General features: G+C 33.0%; 5 protein-coding genes across 10 annotated transcripts; 2 read left to right on the top strand and 3 right to left on the bottom strand.

The window, feature by feature from the left end:
- Window positions 1-20: 20 nt before the first annotated feature.
- LOC106773059 (late embryogenesis abundant protein Dc3-like) lies at window positions 21-664 on the bottom strand. Its single transcript, XM_014659745.2, has 2 exons — window positions 549-664; window positions 21-410 (listed from the first exon to the last, which is right to left on the bottom strand). Exons 1-2 carry the CDS (start codon window positions 600-602, stop codon window positions 162-164), a joined length of 303 nt encoding a protein of 100 aa, XP_014515231.1. The 5' UTR covers window positions 603-664; the 3' UTR covers window positions 21-161.
- Window positions 665-4,881: 4,217 nt separating this feature from the next.
- LOC106773645 (zinc finger Ran-binding domain-containing protein 2) lies at window positions 4,882-6,507 on the top strand. The gene is made up of 3 exons (XM_014660374.2): window positions 4,882-5,011; window positions 5,417-5,792; window positions 6,122-6,507. The coding sequence occupies exons 2-3, from the start codon at window positions 5,437-5,439 to the stop codon at window positions 6,195-6,197; spliced, it is 432 nt and encodes a 143-aa protein (XP_014515860.1). The 5' UTR covers window positions 4,882-5,011; window positions 5,417-5,436; the 3' UTR covers window positions 6,198-6,507.
- Window positions 6,508-8,165: 1,658 nt separating this feature from the next.
- On the bottom strand, window positions 8,166-11,424 carry LOC106774309 (3-isopropylmalate dehydratase small subunit 3-like). 5 transcript variants are annotated; one of them, XM_022786054.1, is made up of 2 exons: window positions 10,539-11,424; window positions 8,166-8,185 (listed from the first exon to the last, which is right to left on the bottom strand). In XM_022786054.1, exon 1 carries the CDS (start codon window positions 11,299-11,301, stop codon window positions 10,540-10,542), a length of 762 nt encoding a protein of 253 aa, XP_022641775.1. In that variant the 5' UTR covers window positions 11,302-11,424; the 3' UTR covers window positions 8,166-8,185; window position 10,539. The 5 variants fall into 5 exon arrangements, with proteins under 5 accessions (XP_022641775.1, XP_022641773.1, XP_022641774.1 ...); XM_022786052.1 differs by lacking the exon at window positions 8,166-8,185 and adding an exon at window positions 8,536-8,729; XM_022786053.1 differs by lacking the exon at window positions 8,166-8,185 and adding an exon at window positions 8,536-8,726.
- Window positions 11,425-12,007: 583 nt separating this feature from the next.
- LOC106773029 lies at window positions 12,008-15,155 on the bottom strand. 2 transcript variants are annotated; one of them, XM_014659705.2, is made up of 4 exons: window positions 15,070-15,155; window positions 14,900-14,983; window positions 13,151-13,379; window positions 12,008-12,825 (listed from the first exon to the last, which is right to left on the bottom strand). In XM_014659705.2, the coding sequence occupies exons 1-4, from the start codon at window positions 15,132-15,134 to the stop codon at window positions 12,538-12,540; spliced, it is 666 nt and encodes a 221-aa protein (XP_014515191.1). In that variant the 5' UTR covers window positions 15,135-15,155; the 3' UTR covers window positions 12,008-12,537. The 2 variants fall into 2 exon arrangements, with proteins under 2 accessions (XP_014515191.1, XP_022641939.1); XM_022786218.1 differs by lacking the exons at window positions 14,900-14,983; window positions 15,070-15,155 and adding an exon at window positions 13,951-14,159.
- A 323-nt stretch (window positions 15,156-15,478) lies between these two features.
- On the top strand, window positions 15,479-16,585 carry LOC106773058 (F-box only protein 6). The gene has a single exon (XM_014659744.1). The coding sequence runs from the start codon at window positions 15,479-15,481 to the stop codon at window positions 16,583-16,585; it is 1,107 nt and encodes a 368-aa protein (XP_014515230.1).
- The last annotated feature ends 2,503 nt before the right edge of the window (window positions 16,586-19,088 follow it).

Below are 19,088 nucleotides of genomic sequence, written 5' to 3'. Positions count from 1 at the left end.
AGCAATTTATGAAGGCTTCATATAAAAACACAAGATAGCATTAGCAGAAGAAAACTCAAGCCATAACATAAGAAACATTTCAATTACATGTTCAAAACAAAAGAATCTATGTTCATACGAGGGAAGAAAAACATTCAGTTATAAACTATATTCAAGAAAGCTTATTCTCTGCTATTCTGGGTTGGATAATAATAGTAATAGTACTCTTCGTCTTCATCGTTCTGTGGAGCCATACCAAAGCTATTCTTCACACTCTCAGAAATACCCTGCAAGAACCAACAAGTGTTCTCCTTTCCATACTGAGCCCATTTCTTCATACACCGGCCCATCTCAGAGGCCCGTTCTTTACTTTCATCACTTTTCTCTTGGGCCTTCTGCCCCACTTGTCCAATCTCTTGTTTAGTCTTCTCCTGATCCATTAATCCATAAACAGTTACAGTTAAATCACTCCTTATACAGTTCAAAACAATCACAGACAGAACAAGACATTAAGAAGAATGAAAAGGTTTAAGGTTGCATGAAAGACCATATAATACATAAGTTCTTACCTGAATTTGAGCATTGGTCTCACCAGCTATATAACTCTCATCACCAGATGCCATTTTTACTCATCACTCTTTCTATCTAACCATATGCTATATCAATAAATATATAATACAAAGGGTCTGAATTATTTATACTATTTCACGGTTCGTTTTGTTATTGCCACATGTCCAATTGATTAACACGTGTACTACACGTGTCAAATGTAATCAACTATTCGCCTTTAACATTTAAGTGGTAAAAATTAAGTATTTAATTTAGTAATAATGGTAAAATGATGCACATTATAAAAATAAAATAGTTATAAAACAATAAATTTATATATATTTAAAAAAAATATTTTGAAATATCATTTTTCTTAATTTAAATTTGATCTTATAAATAAAATAAAATAATTATAGATATTTATATTCATTTAACACACATTATAAAAATAAAATAATTATAAAAAAGTTTTCTTACTAAGTAAAACTCTTTTTCATAATTTTTTCTAAAATACCAAAACTTTAGCAATCACATAATTAGGTAATTTAGTTAGTCATCACACAAAATTCTAAATTTAGGCATTACACAAAAATGGTATAATTGAGTTAATCTAATAATAGAAAGAGTTTGAATAGTTACGTAAAACTCAATATTTTAATTTTATTTGTGTGATTATACGTAAACAAAAAATAATAATTGCTCACATATACATGCTAGATTTATACCATGATAATTGTTACTTCTATTAAGCTTTATGATTAATGAAAAAATAACTTATAAAATGAATAAAATTAAATATCAATGAGTAATTGATGAAACAATGTATTTAACAACAAATCTTATTAAGATAATTTTTGAAAATTATAAAAATAAATAAATTTTAAATCTAATTTAATTTCACATAAATAATTTAAAAAATAAATTTACCCTCACTTGTATACATTTTAAATTAATTTTATTTATAAATTTTGAACAAGAATTTGCATATACTACTTTATGTACTCTAAATTTAGGTTCCCTTTATACTATATTTTTGATCAAAATTGGAACCTCAAAATTCATCTAAAGATAAAGTTTTACAAGTGGAAACTTCATACAATAATAGTTTATCTAGTGAGTATAACTTGAAGAGAGAAAAATAGGTAGGTGGAGGATTAATTTACTATGTGTTCAACAGGGACCACAAGGATTCTTTCATACACACTATTTTTTGTTGTTCAGTTCAGAGGTTGTCTGCAGATGTTTAGAAATTTGGCTATGCATGGATGAATGTTGATATTCGAAACTCTGTATCACTCTTATGACCTTTTTCTACTCTTTTGTTCAGAGTAGTACCTTAAACCAGAAGTCTGTATCAGAGAATAATTTCCAGTTCTTGAAGTGAAGTTGATATGTAGCTTGCATACCAACATTTCTCACTCTTTCATCTCCTAGTTAACTCAATTGTCACATTCATCAGGAAAGTGACAGTCAATTTATAATATATAAATGGATATACAAATCGTCAGACTTAAAATCTATTTCTTAACCGTTATCACAAATCTCAGATCATGGATTTGGATATCATACAGTAGAGTTCAAGAAGCTAGTTTTGATTGGTGTATGAGTTTCTTAATGTGTATATCTATGCAAGAGATAATGCTAACAGAAGAATTTAACATTAGTGTGTTTTATTTAGAAGGAACATATGCAGTTTAACCAAATCATGGTTTTATATATATAATAAATTTCAAACCATAATATGCTACAGAGTACACTACTACTAGCATACCTCAGATAAAGACAGGGTGGATCAAATTTTCAATAATTTCATGAACAATAATACGATGTACTTGCATTTCATATCAATGTATATCTTTTAAAGAGCACACTTTTAGAATAGGGAAGTACAAAGGGTTACTTGATATCGATAAAAACAGATTTTTTTAGTGAAATATTCCTTCCATTCCTCTGCATAGAAGTCATATACAATTAATTAATCACCAATAGATTCAGTGTGCTTAGCTGTTAAGTTACGTATAACACAAGACCATGTGACATATAGGCCTTTTGCTAGAGTTTGTCTTTGATTTTTTTAAGAAAATAAAAACTGAACTTATGTATAAGTTCAAAATAAAAATTGAAAAAGCTGGTGGAAACTTCATCATAAGTAATGTTCAATGAACAGAACACTTTAACAAAACAGGAAAGAAAGTGATAGAGGAAAAAACAAAGTGAGAGAGAAAAAAAAAAGCAGACATTGTGACATTGTTGAAAATTCAAGTATTAAGTTAAGTTTCACATTGGATATAGAAATGAGAAAATAGAACACTGTATAAAGATAAAAAACCTGTTAACTTATTATCTTAAGGTTTTGATATCATTAGTGTTTGTGTATATTCTAAATTGATCTTATTTCTAATCGATGAAACTTCCAACAACATCCTTACACTTAGAAGGTAGCCATAATAATGAGTAGTAAACATTGGAGTATTTACATCTTTGCTTGGGAAAAGTACGCACACAATCACAATCACAATCACAATCACAGATAGCAGAATACAAATGATGTGGTCGTGGTCTTGCATGGAAACGATTCCCAAGGAGAATCGAATCAGCCCACTTCCCTTCCTCTTTATTCTTCTTTACAGTTTGCCTCTACTTCCCTTTACCCTTCCCCAAGAGAATGGAGGCCAGATCTTGGCTCATTCATTCTTACCATTGAAGAGAGAGAGAAAGATTATAGGGATAGATGCATACATACATTGAGATAAAGCTGAGGTTTGTGTGAGAGAGAAAACTAAAAAAGAAACAAAGAAAGAAAGAATAAAATAGTTCAGCAGCAGCCGCAGCAGTGCTTCAACCAAAGAATAGAAAAAGAATGCAAAAGATGGTCAAAATGAAACCTCGAAGACTTGTTATTCCATCATAAGCATTCACCTATCTTTATTGAAACTCTCCATTTCCCTTTTCTTTTCTCTTTTCCCATTTGTTTAATCTTCTTGTCTGTTTCCTTACCTTTCAAACTTATACTAACTCACCACCTTCTTCACTTCCACTCATTCCTCATAACATTGCTACCTACAACTAAACTTGTAATATGTAAATGACACACATTTCTCTTTTGTGTACATTTTAGCAGTGTCCTAAACAGTACCAGAATGTTGTTTCAGTTTTTGCTTGGCCCTCAAAAACATCTTAATGAGATACATGCTGATAATTGCATCACTAACCTTTTATTGTGACTTCCCTTGCCACTTTTACGAGAGAATAAAAGAATATTCAAATGAATTGTAAAGCAGAAACTATTTTAGAAACATATTGACTGTAAAAAATTCTGTTGATTCCCAGAGAGTAATGGACATGAAAGAGACTTGGATCCCCTCGTGGATGTTATTGGGATAATTAGTGGGCCGGTCCATATGATTTAATGTACGAATATTCATTACATGGTGGCAAATGCTGACTTGGATTCCACATTGTCCAATCAGAGGTTGCCAACTTTCTTTTCTTTCTTTTTATTTTTCTTTTTGTTGTATGCTTGGATTCTGTTTGTGGGGCTGTACAATTCTAATTTGATTCATGTAACCAAATGCTGTGGTCAAAGGGACTTTCTAGGGTTCATGGTTTATTTGATTGATGAGATCTTTTGGACACTGTCTGTTGTGCTATTAGGTTACATGTTCTTTCTGTGGGTCTTGAGTTTGTTTGACTTAGCTATCTTGCTAGCTGCTATACTATAGACCATTAGAAAGTGTTTGCTAATTTAGTGTTATGCTATCCTGATACATCAAATACCATATTCTAGTGCCAAACTTCATAAATAGTACTAGCCAATAGCCTTTTATATTTCATGTTATTTTCACAATTTGTAAGTTTAGGTACAGTAGCTCAAGATAACTTCAACAATTTTTTTGCAACTAGAACATAACCAATAAGCCCTTAGGATCCATGTTCATGAAACAGAAACCAAGTAACATAGCTAGTTCTGATAACTGCATTACATAATCTTTTCATTATTATATCAGTCTTTCCTGTTGTGAAATTATTACAATGGATAAAAAACTTGAAAGAATAAAAGCAGCTAGTTCAGTTCAAACTAGCACTATCAAGTATCAACCCTATCTGATTTTGGAGTTGAAGGGCAAATGATTATCCTACATGCACTTTGCATCCATTACCGTACTCATTAAAAACTAAATCAAAATGAAATTGTAGCCCACTTCCAAAGTAAATGTTCAAAATTCAAAGTGTGCTCTCTTTGGAATTGTAGCACGAATTTCCTTTATCTCTTTTCCCTCCTTTAGAATTCATTGATTCCATTTATCTAGGTTGTCACTCAAACAACACTAAAAAGTACTACAACACGGCACTCCATTTATTCTCTTTTTTCTGTGGTCTCTGCCAGTATATAAACCATCCTCCATATCACATTTTCTCATAAGCAAATCCTCTACAGCTTCTTCTGCTTCTCTAACACTCCAACTCACTACATTATCTTCAGGTTGGTCTTTGTATTTTCCCTTCCAAACCCCCCCTCATAGTTTTCTCAATCTTCATGTAGTTCTTCAGTAATTAAACTCTCCAGAAGGTCACATTTAATAGTAATGTGATCATTCTGTCTTCTATAGAATGCTATTTTATGTCACCTCGTAACTTGTTTTCATATGTTTCAGAGAAGTTAATCCAAGACCGAGTTATTTTATTTTAGATTTGTCCCAATATTATAATAAGCATGATGCTAGCAAGCTAGCTAGTGCCTAGTACTATGCACAAGCACATTACATAATGTGGCAATAAATATTCAGAGGAAGCTAACAGAAAAAACGTATTGAACATTTGAAACATTGTTCATAGTGTACACAGAGAGTCTTCTTCTAACTATGATTGTGTTTGGTGAATGCAACAGTGATTTGCAGGGAAGTAAATATGAGCAGACCGGGAGACTGGAACTGCAGGTCATGCCAGCACCTGAACTTTCAGAGGAGAGATTCATGCCAGCGATGTGGGGACTCAAAATATGGAGATAGAATTGATTTTGGTGCGTTTGGAGGAAGAGGAGGGTCTTCATTTGGGTTAACTGGGTCAGATGTTCGCCCTGGTGACTGGTACTGTGCTGCTGCTAACTGTGGGGCTCACAACTTTGCTAGCCGCTCAAGCTGCTTCAAGTGTGGTGCTTTCAAGGATGACTTGGCTGGAGGCTACAACAGTGACATCTTGCGCTCAAGAGCTTTTGGTGGCAGTGGAAGACCTGGGTGGAAATCTGGTGATTGGATATGCAGCAGGTCAGTCATTCATTGATTTTGTGTCTCACCATCTTTTGATTTTTGGTTCTGCCTGGGGGAACATCTTGTGCTTTTTCTTTGCCTGCTGTCTTTAAAGTGTGAAGAATATGACAAACACCACAAAAACAAAAGGCACTGTTGGTATTCTAGGCATGCAACTGATATCTTTGACTGCTTTTACAACTTGCATACTTTGAAAACTGGTTTACCCTTCAGCTTAGCAGTGCAAAATATGGCTCCCCAAGTAGTTTTTCAATTACTTGTGTTTCTAGTTATGACAAATTTAATTGATTCATTCATTCTCCATTTTTATCTTTGTGATTGAGCAGATCAGGATGCAATGAGCACAACTTCGCTAGCAGAATGGAATGCTTTAAATGCAGTGCTCCAAGGGACACGTACTAGTATTAGAAATGAGTTTATCCAAGCAAGAAAGCGAGCTACATTAATTACTGGAGATGCTGCAAGATTTCTTTATTAATTTCTTTGGGATGTTAAAGACAGTGTGAATTCTGAAAAGGTGGTTTAAAAAGCCATGTTACAGAGAAGCTAGCTAGCTACATCCCTTAGGATCTTTCTCAGATTTATCTCAAGAACTACAGCAATGTTGTTTTGGTGCTTTAAACTATTTTCTTTAGTTTTGGCGTTAGAGTTCCATTTATTGTATGGTGCGTGGTTTTCTTAAATGAATATGAATCTCTTTTCTTTTACAGTAGTTGTACTTCCTGAAGTGGTGATGCAATGATCCATCACATTCATTTCATTAACTTTCACCAAGTGGACCATCTTATTCTGAATAATCCAGACACCAATCAAAATTAAGTATGCATGTGGGGTCATATGAGCAAACTCAAAACAAAATAGTACTATACACACAACACAACTCAACCAATCAATTTTTTTAACAAGGACTCAGCTTTAAGCCTTTGAGTTGACAAAAAGAATATTTTAAATAACTTTGAATCAGAATTTCAAACAGTTATGTTCAACTATGGAGTAAAAAAAGGAAAACTAAGATATCTTCTTTAGTTTACATGATGAATATTCCTTTATTTGATTCACAAATTCAGGTCCATGCTGTTTCTTTTTCTTTAGTTTTGAATTCACAAAACTTTAAAAAAATGGTATCTATCAAAACTTCTTGGCAGCATTGTTAATTATGTCACATCAACACTTATCTTAGAACAGTATATGACGTGATATGAAACACTTATTTTGTATTGTATTAAGTTTTGGACAATGATACTTAAACAATGTTTTTATATAACATTTGAACATTATTTACGTGTTATTTTATGATTGGTCCAAAATTATTTAACAATTAATAATAACAATTATAAACACCATCATAAACTAATCACAGAATAATACGTAAATAATATTCAGATGTTATTAAAAAAATATTATCTAAGTATCATTATCTGTAAGTTTAACACATTTTAAATTGTCTGGAATATAATTTTTATGTAAGAGAATTGAAATATTCCTACAGCTCTAATCAGTCCTTCATTCAGTTGCTTAGGTAGCATATTTGAAACACAAATCACATTGGATTCCTTTCTCTGAATGTAAAGTATAGCTTTAAAAAGGATGGGCATTGAGGATTAAAAAGATGAGCCAAAGAGTCCATAACTAGGTATGCTTTTATGTAGGACTCTTGTCTTCCTTTCAGGCAAGCTTTATGTTAGTGAAGTGTCTCCCATTCTTTTCAGGCAAGCTTTATGTTGAAGAAATGTCTCCAACTATAGACTCTAGATTATGTAGGATATATTATTCTTCTTTTTATTACTGTTAATTCATTATTCTCAGTATTACTCTTACTATCATTTAAAAAAACTGCATGGCTTAAATCTTATGAGTTGAAGGTCTCAATAAAAAAATATATATATTTTAACACAGATTTAACAATATTTTGACATAATGATGTATTATTGTTTTTACTAATTCATTATTTACTTATTATTTTGTTAATATATTTTGAATTTAATGAAAAATTGACACGTGTAAATATTGTAAAAAAACTCTGTATTAACGTATTGCTCGTCCCAATATGTCCTCCGAATTGGGTGCATTTGGGTAATGATGCTGACTTTGAAAAAATTATCCCCTTCAAAATCTCATCTAAATCCTCTTCTCGATTCTAAAGTTGAAAATACGTGATTCTTCTTTCCAATGAGAAACATTTCATTATTATCTATACAGTCATTTATTTGTCTTGTTCCATGAAAAAAGAGTAACATTCTGAATGATAAACGAGGCAAATAGATTCCATTGGTGAATGCAGAAGTTTGCACAAATGAGATTTCAGAAGAAGCTATTGGTGAATGCAGACATCTCTGTATGATTTGTAATTGCTTTATAGGGTGGCACAATTTCAAATCCCTGCATCAACACTACTGTGGAATAAATACGTGCATGTGAATGTCAGAAGAAGAACGAAACAAACCCAAGTTGGAAAAAGAAAATACTCCAAATAGTGAAGTATAAGTAAGCGTTGGGAAAAGAAAAGGAATGAGTAAAATAATAAATAGAAGAAAATTTGTCAAGAAATTTCTCTGTTTTTGTTGTATTCTTGGTTAAAAAAATATTAACTGCCATGAAATTTCAATTTTATACTTAGAAATATGTTGACACAGTCCTTCAATTTCTCCTGACTAAACCCAACCAAGAAAAACCACCAACTGTTGAAGATAAGTTTTAAAAAAATCAAGATTTAATTGCGTTTTTTCCCCTTAATTTAGTGCGAACAATTTTAATCTTTGAGTTAGTCACCATCTAACTTTTAATGAAAAACATTGAGAAATTTTGAAAAAAACAAACAATTGACAGTAAAGAAATATGAGATGGGCCTCCATTCTGAACCAAGTCCAATAAGATGGGCTTCTGTAATTGACCTCTTTCATCCAATGAACCCATGACCTTCCAAGCATAAAACTTCTGGCGTGAAACAAACAAATGACAGTAAAGAAATATGAGAAACTTTGTAATTCTACTTCTCTTGAAAGAACAGGCACTAGGAAATCAGTTTTAGGAACATGTTCCTAAGTAAAAATTCAAAAAAAACAACAAAAACTAAGGCACAAACATATTTCTAGTTTTCTTTTTCGCTGTTATTTAGAAGCAAATATAACATGATTATTGTATTCTACCGTTTCAATATGGCAATTGGAAATTTAAGATACCAACCCACCCGTTTTATATTATTTAAAAACAAACTTCTCAAATCAGCATGCGCAAAGCAAGGATTACAAACTATAATATACTAAAGTTCCTGCTGATGCTACATTTATCCAGACTTTGACATCAAGGAAAACATCTATTACCCAAGTACAAAATAATTCGAAAGCCCAACTACAGTACTAATCTTCATCCAAATTACTTTCACCTTAGAAAGACAAAGCAGTAGCCTATCTGCAGGACTGTCAAATGTCTAAACTGCATACTACGATAAAAAAATAATTCATCGAGAAGGCAATAAGTTGCAAAATACTCAAATAATCGGGTAGTTGCTGCCAAAGGTGACACGGTTCCAACAAATCCACGAACGCTTCCAGCTTCCCCAAATATCTACTGCCGCAACAAGATCTATCTGGAAGGTAAAAATTTGCAATTCCAATAGATGTGGTGGACACGGAAGATGTTAGAATCCCAAAAGAAAACATAGAACCTGAAGGGCAAATGTAAATAGGCCAAGCTTACAAGCTTATGGAAACACAGAAAGAGAGCCAAGCTTACGAGCGTATGGAAACACAGAAAGAAACGTATGCATCAAAGACTCTCTAACTTAACTTCTAAAAATGAGCATTGGCAACTGAAGATAATCTTGTTCAGTGCTGATAACAAACCAAACCACAGAATCTAAAGATTGACGATAGGACGTATTGCTTTCATTTTTAGAATACAATGAAAACATCAATCATAGTCAAATGAATCTGAAAATGGTTTTGTTAAGACGGTTAAGAGAACTATACCACAAAAGCTAGTCACTGTAGTTGAAGAGTCCAATGGCTTATAAACCGCTACACAATATATGCATACCTCAATCGTAGGACTCAACTCCCACCTAAAAATTGGATCCTAACATCCCACATCCCCACCATGCACCACAGTCTCGATACCCACGTGGATTAGCTGTGCACTAACCTTTTGATTAGTGCCCGGAGAACACTGAGCCACTGATTGGCAGATCAGAGGCATGAAGAAAGACTACAATACCAATTGAAAAGAACATTGGAACCATTGTTGTCAAACTCGTGAGTTAACTCGTAGATTCTTACACTATTAGTTTAAAATAGGTGGACAAAACAAATTAACTCGCAATCAAACTTCTATTCTAGATTACCTATTAAACTTGCATAATATCTTGAGTCAAAAAGTGTATTCCTGCATCATTTTTAAGAATGTGTATGAATGTGGTCATTTATAAAATTTGATCTTATGTAGTACTTTTGTACTATATCCTAGACAAACCTTAATCAAAGTTAACAGTTAACCTTTTCCGTAACCTGGCTCTCATCAAGATAGCTCAAGACAACAGACTAGTCAATCAGACGCAAGAGCCACGAGGCTTGAGACTTCAAATAGTTCATTCTCCTTAATGGAGGATTCAGATCACTTGCACTTCAAGAAGTTCACATGGACCCTTTTGTATCTATGTTTCGGAAATTTTGGTTCGTCCGATCTTAATTTTGGTTCACATGGACTGTCATAAATTTATGGCATCAAAAGAAGGTAAGAACGTAATACCTCAACGAGATGGAATCATGCCGGACTTCCTGGCATAGGCAAAGATGCCACCAGCCTCAATCACCGGACCCGCGTCGCCGATCGGCTTCAACCGATACTCCTTTCCAGTGGTGTGATTGATCAAGCGGCTCTCTCCGAGCTCAATCGTGACAACATCACCGGTGCGGCACTCCTCGCACAGGCGGCTCTCCGACTCCAGCGGGTACACCTCGCCTGTGGCCACCGAGTTCCGAAAAAAGATCCGGGCGTACGACTCCGCGACAACAGCGGCAGCGCCGGAGGCGCCCAATGCGACGGGCGCGTGCTCGCGGGAGGAGCCGCAGCCGAAGTTGGCGCCGCCGATGACGATGGCGTACTTGGTCTTGGTCTCGCCGGGTTCAACGAAACGCGTGGCGTAGGAGGCGGGGAGGCCGACTAGGGCGTAGGAGCCGAGCTTCTCGTACTCGTCGGGCTTGGAAGGAACGAGGGTGAGGTATTCCGCGGGGATGATCTGGTCGGTGTCGATGTTGTCGCCGACGACATAGCAGAGGCCGTGGAAGGTGGCGGAGGGAGAGGAAGACGCGCTGGCGTGGGCGCGTGGGGATTGGAGAGAAGCGGTGAGGCTAATGTGAGGGTTTGATTTGGGAGTGGGGAATGAGAGGAAGCGCGGAGAAGAATAAGGAAGAGAATGACCGACGGGGTGTTGTTTGGCGGAAGAAGCGACGGCGAAGTTTCGAGGAATAACGGCTGCAGTTGCAGAGAATAACGACGCCATTGTTTTCATTTCAATACCTTTCTAACTCGCTCAATCTCCTCTGCATAACGTCCATGGTAATTTATGTAGGGTATTCATAAACGACGACGTTTACAGGACCCGGCGGCGCCTATGGTAGGTAAGTCCTTCAGCCATTTTCTTTTTTCTTTTTTTTTTTTCTTTTACACTGTAAGGTTATTACTGAAAACATCTTTTTATATATATATACACGCACACAAAATTTGATTAAATTTAAAAATGTTCACGTTACCTAATTAAAACGTATAATATAATATTAAAAGATAATTTTAAAATTTTTATGACATTATTATTTTAGATAAAGAAAATCGAGTTAGCTTGTTATTAATTTTTTAAAGTAAATTTTGATAAATTCAATTTTGATATATACTCCACAGCTAATGAGTTTTACATTCAATTTAAGGGTTTGCTAAATTTTTTTTCCTCTACAATGCCGATATTTTATTTGATTCAGATTATTGGATGAATTTAACCTTTTTGGAATTCTCTTTACGTTAAAATGTTATACTTTAATGAATTTACATAAGATTTCGTCACATCTAGTTTAATGTTACTTAGCAATAATATACTATCACACATAACGAAAATATAAAATTACTACCATATATATATATATATATATATATATATATATATATATATATATATATATATATATATATATATATAAACATACAGAGAGAGAGAGAGAGAGAAGGTTTGAGTTTAGGAAACGAACATCCTCTTCTTTAGATTTAACAAATGCAATGAAAGAACCAACACTTCCCATCTTAAGCTGCATTGTACATCTTCTAAAGAATGCTCTCAGTTTGCTATTCAGAACAGTATTCAATGCACTCAACAAAGAAAACTATGTCTGCAACTCACTCAGCTCATATACACATCTTTCTGAAAACAAATAAATAATGGCATCCTTTTGTTTGAATTTGATCAATGCAATGAAAGAACTAAGAGTGCACAATAAACTGAATTTGCACATCTTAAAGAATTGTCAAATCCCTATTCAGAACAGCAGCAATGAATGCGCTTGACAATTTCTGCAAGTCATTGTCATTCATGAACAATACAAAAAATCCATGCAGCGTAATCACCACTAGCAACCCTGTGATTCAGAATTTTTCTATTCCTGTGTTTGCAATTGCACTGAGCAATGTAAGTGCTACCTACCTATCAGATTCAGGCATCATAGCCAATTAGGCCATGGACGTATGCATGTCATTACAAGTCTCATTTTCCCTTTGATTTGAAACGTTTAACCTTCACAACATGCTTTCGAGTGAATGTACGAATTAACTTTCTGACATCCTTTCTAATAGAGAAGAATGCTGAGATTAGTACAATATACATGGCTGGATAGATGTGGATGCCTTTTGTTTGAGCGAAACCAGATGTTCCCATTATGGACTCTCTAATGACACCCCACATAAGAAGAAGTACTCCAAAAAGGCCCATTCTCCCTGGTTTTATCAGCCCTGTGATTGCTCCTCCCACAGACAAGTAGCTTCCTGCAAGAACCTACAAGACAATCCCAACCCAACTTCAAAATGATGGTCAAAACTTAACCTTCAAGGAGTTCATTACCAAATGCTAGCAACATACTCCCTAACACACTTCTCTCAACACAATATTCATTAATGGTTGAAAATTGTTGTAAATTGCAAAACTAAGTAAGGCTCACTCCTTGTCTGATGAACTTCGCTCATAATTTTGTCATTTTTAAGAAAAGTTTAACCAAGAACAGACACTGTGTTAAAATTTAGAAGTAGTGTTGTTGGATGTGTTGCTAGCACTAATCTCAATACTAACAGGAATTATTTTCAGTTACTAATCAACACAACACCTCTAGGTGTTGGATATCTGATGCAGCAGACATTGCCCTTGTATTGAACTGGTGAATGTTTAGCAGATTTTTGTAGCTTGGGATGGTTTTCTGATTGCAAATTGCCTTTGCAACAGCGCCAGGGTAGAAAAGGATCTTCACTATAGAACGAGGGAAGACCTCACTTGCAATTAACTGAGAAGATGTCACTTCCATCGGTGTCTTACAGATTCCAATTCTACATGGAACACTGGAAATAAACAATACCTCTGTGACCATCACCACCGCGATACAAATTTAAAAGCACTATTCCAGAACTTCATTCTAAGCTTTTGGCATTAATAATTGCAGGAATTAGAAAAACATGAACAAAAACCATCCCAATTATAAGACCCTGTTACTAACGGCAGTGCAATCACAAACAAAAATTGATGTCGTGTTACACTTGATCAACACATCGAAAATTAATGCAATAAAAAAAATGTAAGTAACAAAAATGGTTCCTATATGTTACACCAACCCTAATTTCTGGAATATTTAATTGAAGATGCATTTGATTTCAATTCTGCTGCTGACTGATGATTTTAAAAAGGCACATTGGATCTTCAATACATCAAAAAAGACAACTGTAAAATCTGTATTAAAAAATATATAAAAAAAAAAAAAAATTCCCCGTACATTCTAGAATCATTTTAATCCTATGCTCTCTTCTTGTATGTTTTGTTTATGCTATTCTGATAATGGCATTGAAGGAATTGATAAGGGTGATTAGCATTAACAAAATAGGAAGAACAAGGAAAAAGGGACAAGGAAAATGATACCTGAAAATGGGAACTTGAAAAATGATAATAAAGAAATATATTGAAAAAGCAATGGAGCAAATGAGGGTGGCGCATCTCCTAGAAGAAGCCATAGCTCCAAATCTTTGAAAGGACCTTCGATTCTGAAAGGTCCCACAAAAATGGAATTGATGTTCCAAAAGGAGGTAACACTTTCACGAGATCAATTTTACCCTAAAATCCCCTTTTATCTTCATTTCTTGTTTTATATATAGTAAGAGAGAATAACTCGTGTGATAAAATCGTTTTTCGTTTAATTCATCCAAAACATAAAAATTTAATATATATATTTATAATATCAATTTTGATCTATAAAAAAAGCTATGTAGGAAATAATTTTGTAACAATAACAAAATTAATGTATAATTTTGAAATTTGTAAATTGTAAAATGATTAGAAAAAATTGCTTCGGTGTAATTTATTTATTAAGTTATAAATATATCTATATACTGGTAAGATTGATTCTTTAGCTCCTATATTCTTGCTTAAACTTTACTTTTAGATTGATGAGTTTAATCTTTCAAGGTTTAAAATATGTTACTTTAATTATTTTATGTTTGAATTTAAAACACTAATGGTAATATTTTATGGTCATAGATTATTAATTTAAAGATATATAAATTAAAAAAATTAACCAGAGATACATAAAAAAACCTATATTATATCTTGGATTGAAATGCGTTACAGAATATTGAGACTAATATAATATCAGTCACAGATCAAATAGAACATATATATATATATATATATATATATATATATATATATATATATATATATATATATATTTCTGGACAGTGACGTAATCTACATGACCTTATCTTTGAATATCTTAATTAAGTTGATGATAAGGTTCTAAGCAAAAGCCCTAATAATCAATAAATTAATGGTTCAATTAATTAAGCGATATAGATGTAGCTTTTTTTCCTACCTCAAATAATTCACGCCATTTTCTCCATACTTGCAATCATTATCCTTTTGTTCACCAACTGTTTGTGAGAATGAAACCATTTTCCTGCAACACTTGTGCATCTTTTTCAAAAAAGAAAAGTGGCAAGAAACCTTTGTACAAAAGAGCAGAGGATTTTTAGTAACTCAAACCTGCTTTTCAAAAAGGAGGAAATATGAATTCTTCTTGTTGACGTTGAGAATTTGAAGTAGCACATATTCTCTCACCACCCTTTGGCTATCTCCAAGAACCATCCAATCCAATTTGGGTTTCTGATATTAAATTCAAAAGTGACAAAGTTCACACACAAGTTGATGGAGGTGACAGAGCTCCGCATCACATGTGGGTCACACATTTCAATGCAATTATTGGTCTCTGATGATTGCTCAACCCAATAACTCTCCTTAAAAAAACATCATTTTTAACCAGCACAAACAATTATATCAGTGACTCTTGGTAACTGTACTTAGTATAATTCAGTAGTTGATAAAATATTATATATGCTAAGTTCATGAGTATCTATCTATTATCACCCTTAGATTGAAATCGCGAATTCTGGGTATGTCAATTTGGAACAACCTACCCTCAGATCTCTTAGCCAAAATCTTCTCCTTGCTCTCCCCAGATTCACTGGCCATAGCAAGATCAGTTTGCAAGACATGGCACACTTGTTCCAAAGCATATCCTATATCCCCAACAACATCAACAACGACAACAACCTCTTCATGGTTCCTGGCTCTTCCAATTCGCAACCATAGAGCATGTTGTTATGCTCACAATCCAACCATAGACAAATGGCACCAACTCTCTCTGCCACTGCCATCCATTAGACCAATTGCTTCAATCGGAAGCCTCCTTCTCTTGAGGGTCACCAATTCCACAACCCTCCAATTGGGTCTCAGCAACCCCTTCACCGGAGAGTTCAAGCACCTTCCCCGGCTGCACGCGGCAAGGACCAACCCCGCCGTTGGAGTCACAGTCTCGGAGTCTTCGAGTTCAACTCTGTTCCCTTCGTTTAGAGTCTACGTGGCAGGTGGCATGTCGGAGGCAGCCGAAGGTGGCGCAAAGTACGAAACGAAGGTGGAGATGTACGACTCGAGGATCGAGACGTGGCGGATTGTGGGGTCGACGCCGGTGGAATTCGCGGTGAGACTGACGGTGTGGACACCCAATGAGAATGTATGCATTGGAGAAACTCTGTATTGGGTAACCTCGGCCAGAGCGTACAGTGTTGTGGGATATGATGTTGGGAGAAATGGGTGGAGGGAATTGGGTGTGCCCATGGCTGAAAAGCTTGAGTTTGCATCGCTTGTGAAGAGAAACGGAGCATTGGGATTGGTGGGTGGAACTTGCGGCGGAAGTGGTTGCATTTGGGGGCTGAGCGAAGGGGACAAATGGTGCTTGATTGATGAGGTGCCATTTCAATTGGGGTTGAGATTGTTGGGAGGGAAGAGAGTTTGGGAGAGTGTGAAGTGTGTTGGCAATGATGATTGTATCTGTTTGTACAGAGATCTTGGTTCTGGCATGGTGGCTTGCAGAAGGGTTGGCTGGGAATGGGGTTGGGTTTGGATTTATGGCTGTGATTACATCAAGGGAAAACCATTGCACAATTCTCCCATAAGAGGAGCACTTCTTCATCCCACTCTTGCTTCTTCTCTTATCTGTTGAAGAAGACAACTTTCTTATACAACTTTTAAGGTTTTTCCTAATGTTTCAGGATCATGTCCCTGTGTACTTTTTATTCTTCTCTGCCTTTGCCTCCAACATGATCATAGAAAATTGTGATTAAGCTCTTATTTCAGTGTTTGGATTGTGTTCTTGCTAATTCTCATTGGTTATAAATATAAACTGTTGTTTGTTTCATACCAAAGTTGTCTTCTTCGTGCTGGTTGGTGTAAGATCATCGAGGTAACGAAGAGAGTTTCGTTGACATGTTTTCTTCTTTGCATTTCAAGATGAGATGATATGATATGATGAGAAGGTGAGAAGGTAAAATGACACGCTTTTTTATTTATTTGACATACATTATAAAAGAATAATTTTTATATTAAAAATAATAATAATTATATAGTAATATTCTTCTACATTCATTTTACACAAATTATAAATATAAAATTATCTTAAATGTATAAAATTTTATATTTTTTCATGAAAAAAAAATAAAAAATTATAAAGAATAGTCTTAAATGGAAGTAAAAAGTTAAATGTGTCAGATAATATTTTTTTAGAAAATATAGAATAAAAAAATAATAATATGATTAACACTTTTACATTTATTTGATACACATTTATTTGATACACAGTATAAAGATAAAATAATCATAAAAAATAAGAAGTAAAAAATTTATGTATGTTAAATTGTATTTTTTAATAAAAAATAAAAAATATAGTATGAAATGAATGTAAATTTTTATCTACACCAAAGTATCATTTCTTTATTGTAATACACACAATTTTTTTTCACTGTTTTTTCTTTAAAATATAAAAGTTATCATTTTGTTATTATTTTATTTTCATAATATATGTTAAATAAATATAAATATATATAATATTAAAAACGTAGAAGAAGATTATTCTTAATTTTAAATTTAACTGTAAATTTAAAGAATCAATGTTTTTCGTGTTTATTTTTCATGCAATATATTTAAACAAATCAAGCTTACAAACAAATAATTTTCAACATGATTTGTAATATGTTATTTAATATAGTCTTTAGATTTTTTAACTTTTCTACCATCTATTGGTTTTAACAATAATATTATTAACTTCAAATTAGCAAAACTGTATGACAAATATCATCATGGGACTGATGTAATGTTTCATGAAGTGCAATTAATTCTACTTGTATATCTTTATTTTTAGTTTTATATATTATTATTAATTAAAATAAAATGCCATAAATTATTCTAAACTTGGCAACACATGTTATTGTTCCTGAAATATATTTTAACAACTAAAATAAATAAATTATTTTGATAAATATCATATGTGTATGCATATCTTATCTTTTTTCCCTTATACAATAAAATAAATTTAAGAAAAAATTACACTTAACTTTTATTAAATAACTCGTGGTGAAATACGTTTCAAAACAACTAATTCTTCACAATAAATAAGTTTCACATAATTATTAATATAATATTTAATTTTATTGTGATTATATATACTTATATGCACATTTTTTTTATTATAAAATATACACCATCTAAATGTATCATTAATGAGTTAGATTTCATTAAATATAGCTACATCAATTATATGTGATGAAAATTCGAGTCTATGTAGACTTCAAGTTTGAAATTTAAATTCGTATCCATATGCTTATCTATATGGATGGGAGAATTAAATATTAAGAATATATTATTTTATATTTCTGAACAAAAATTATTTCATAAATTATATCTAAAATTTTATCAATAAGTTAAATTTGAGAGAGGTGAAATTTTATTCCTTTATATCTAACATAACTCTTTATCCAAATTTCAAACTTTAGTTTATTGAATAAATTGAAATAATATCGTACTAATTAATTAATTAAGTAAAATAAACGTTTATTTTATAGAGAATGTGAAAAAAATAAAAAAGTAATTTTTGGTTTGGATATTGTATTTGAACGTTGGTTTCCATAGCCATTATGTGAACTTTATTTGGCCATGACAACATACGAAAAAGGTTATCCATTATTTGAGAAATCTTTAATACATTGATAACATTGATGAAGTGATAATGATGGTTATGATTATGACCACTTTTTATATTAATTTAATGAAATTTTGGTTTTGAATAATTAAAGTCAGAAAAGAATTATTTGCTTTCTTTGCCTTCGTCATATGGTTGCTTACCAAATTTGAAGTCATTTTCTAAATAATCGTGGACCAAGCCAAAATTAATTATGTAAAATGTGGTACTAATCTTATGTTTTCTAAGGAGTGTCCACAATTTATTTTATCTTAAAAGATCTCATATGTTAGAAATATTTCTTTTTCTATATTTTTCTATAATTATATAATTAAAAATTATAAAAAAGAGTAATTTTGACTATTTAAATGTTTTTATAGATATAATATTGACTTAACCGTGGAGTTTTTATGGAATAGGTTACCGAAAAAACAAATGTATTTGTTTATATGGGTAACCAGATTAATTCATTTAAGTTATCCTTCAAACGTAT

The sequence above is a fragment of the Vigna radiata genome, chromosome 9 (assembly GCF_000741045.1).
Source record: "Vigna radiata var. radiata cultivar VC1973A chromosome 9, Vradiata_ver6, whole genome shotgun sequence".
Classification (NCBI taxonomy): Eukaryota; Viridiplantae; Streptophyta; class Magnoliopsida; order Fabales; family Fabaceae; genus Vigna; species Vigna radiata.
This window is presented reverse-complemented; position numbering and strand designations above follow the sequence as displayed.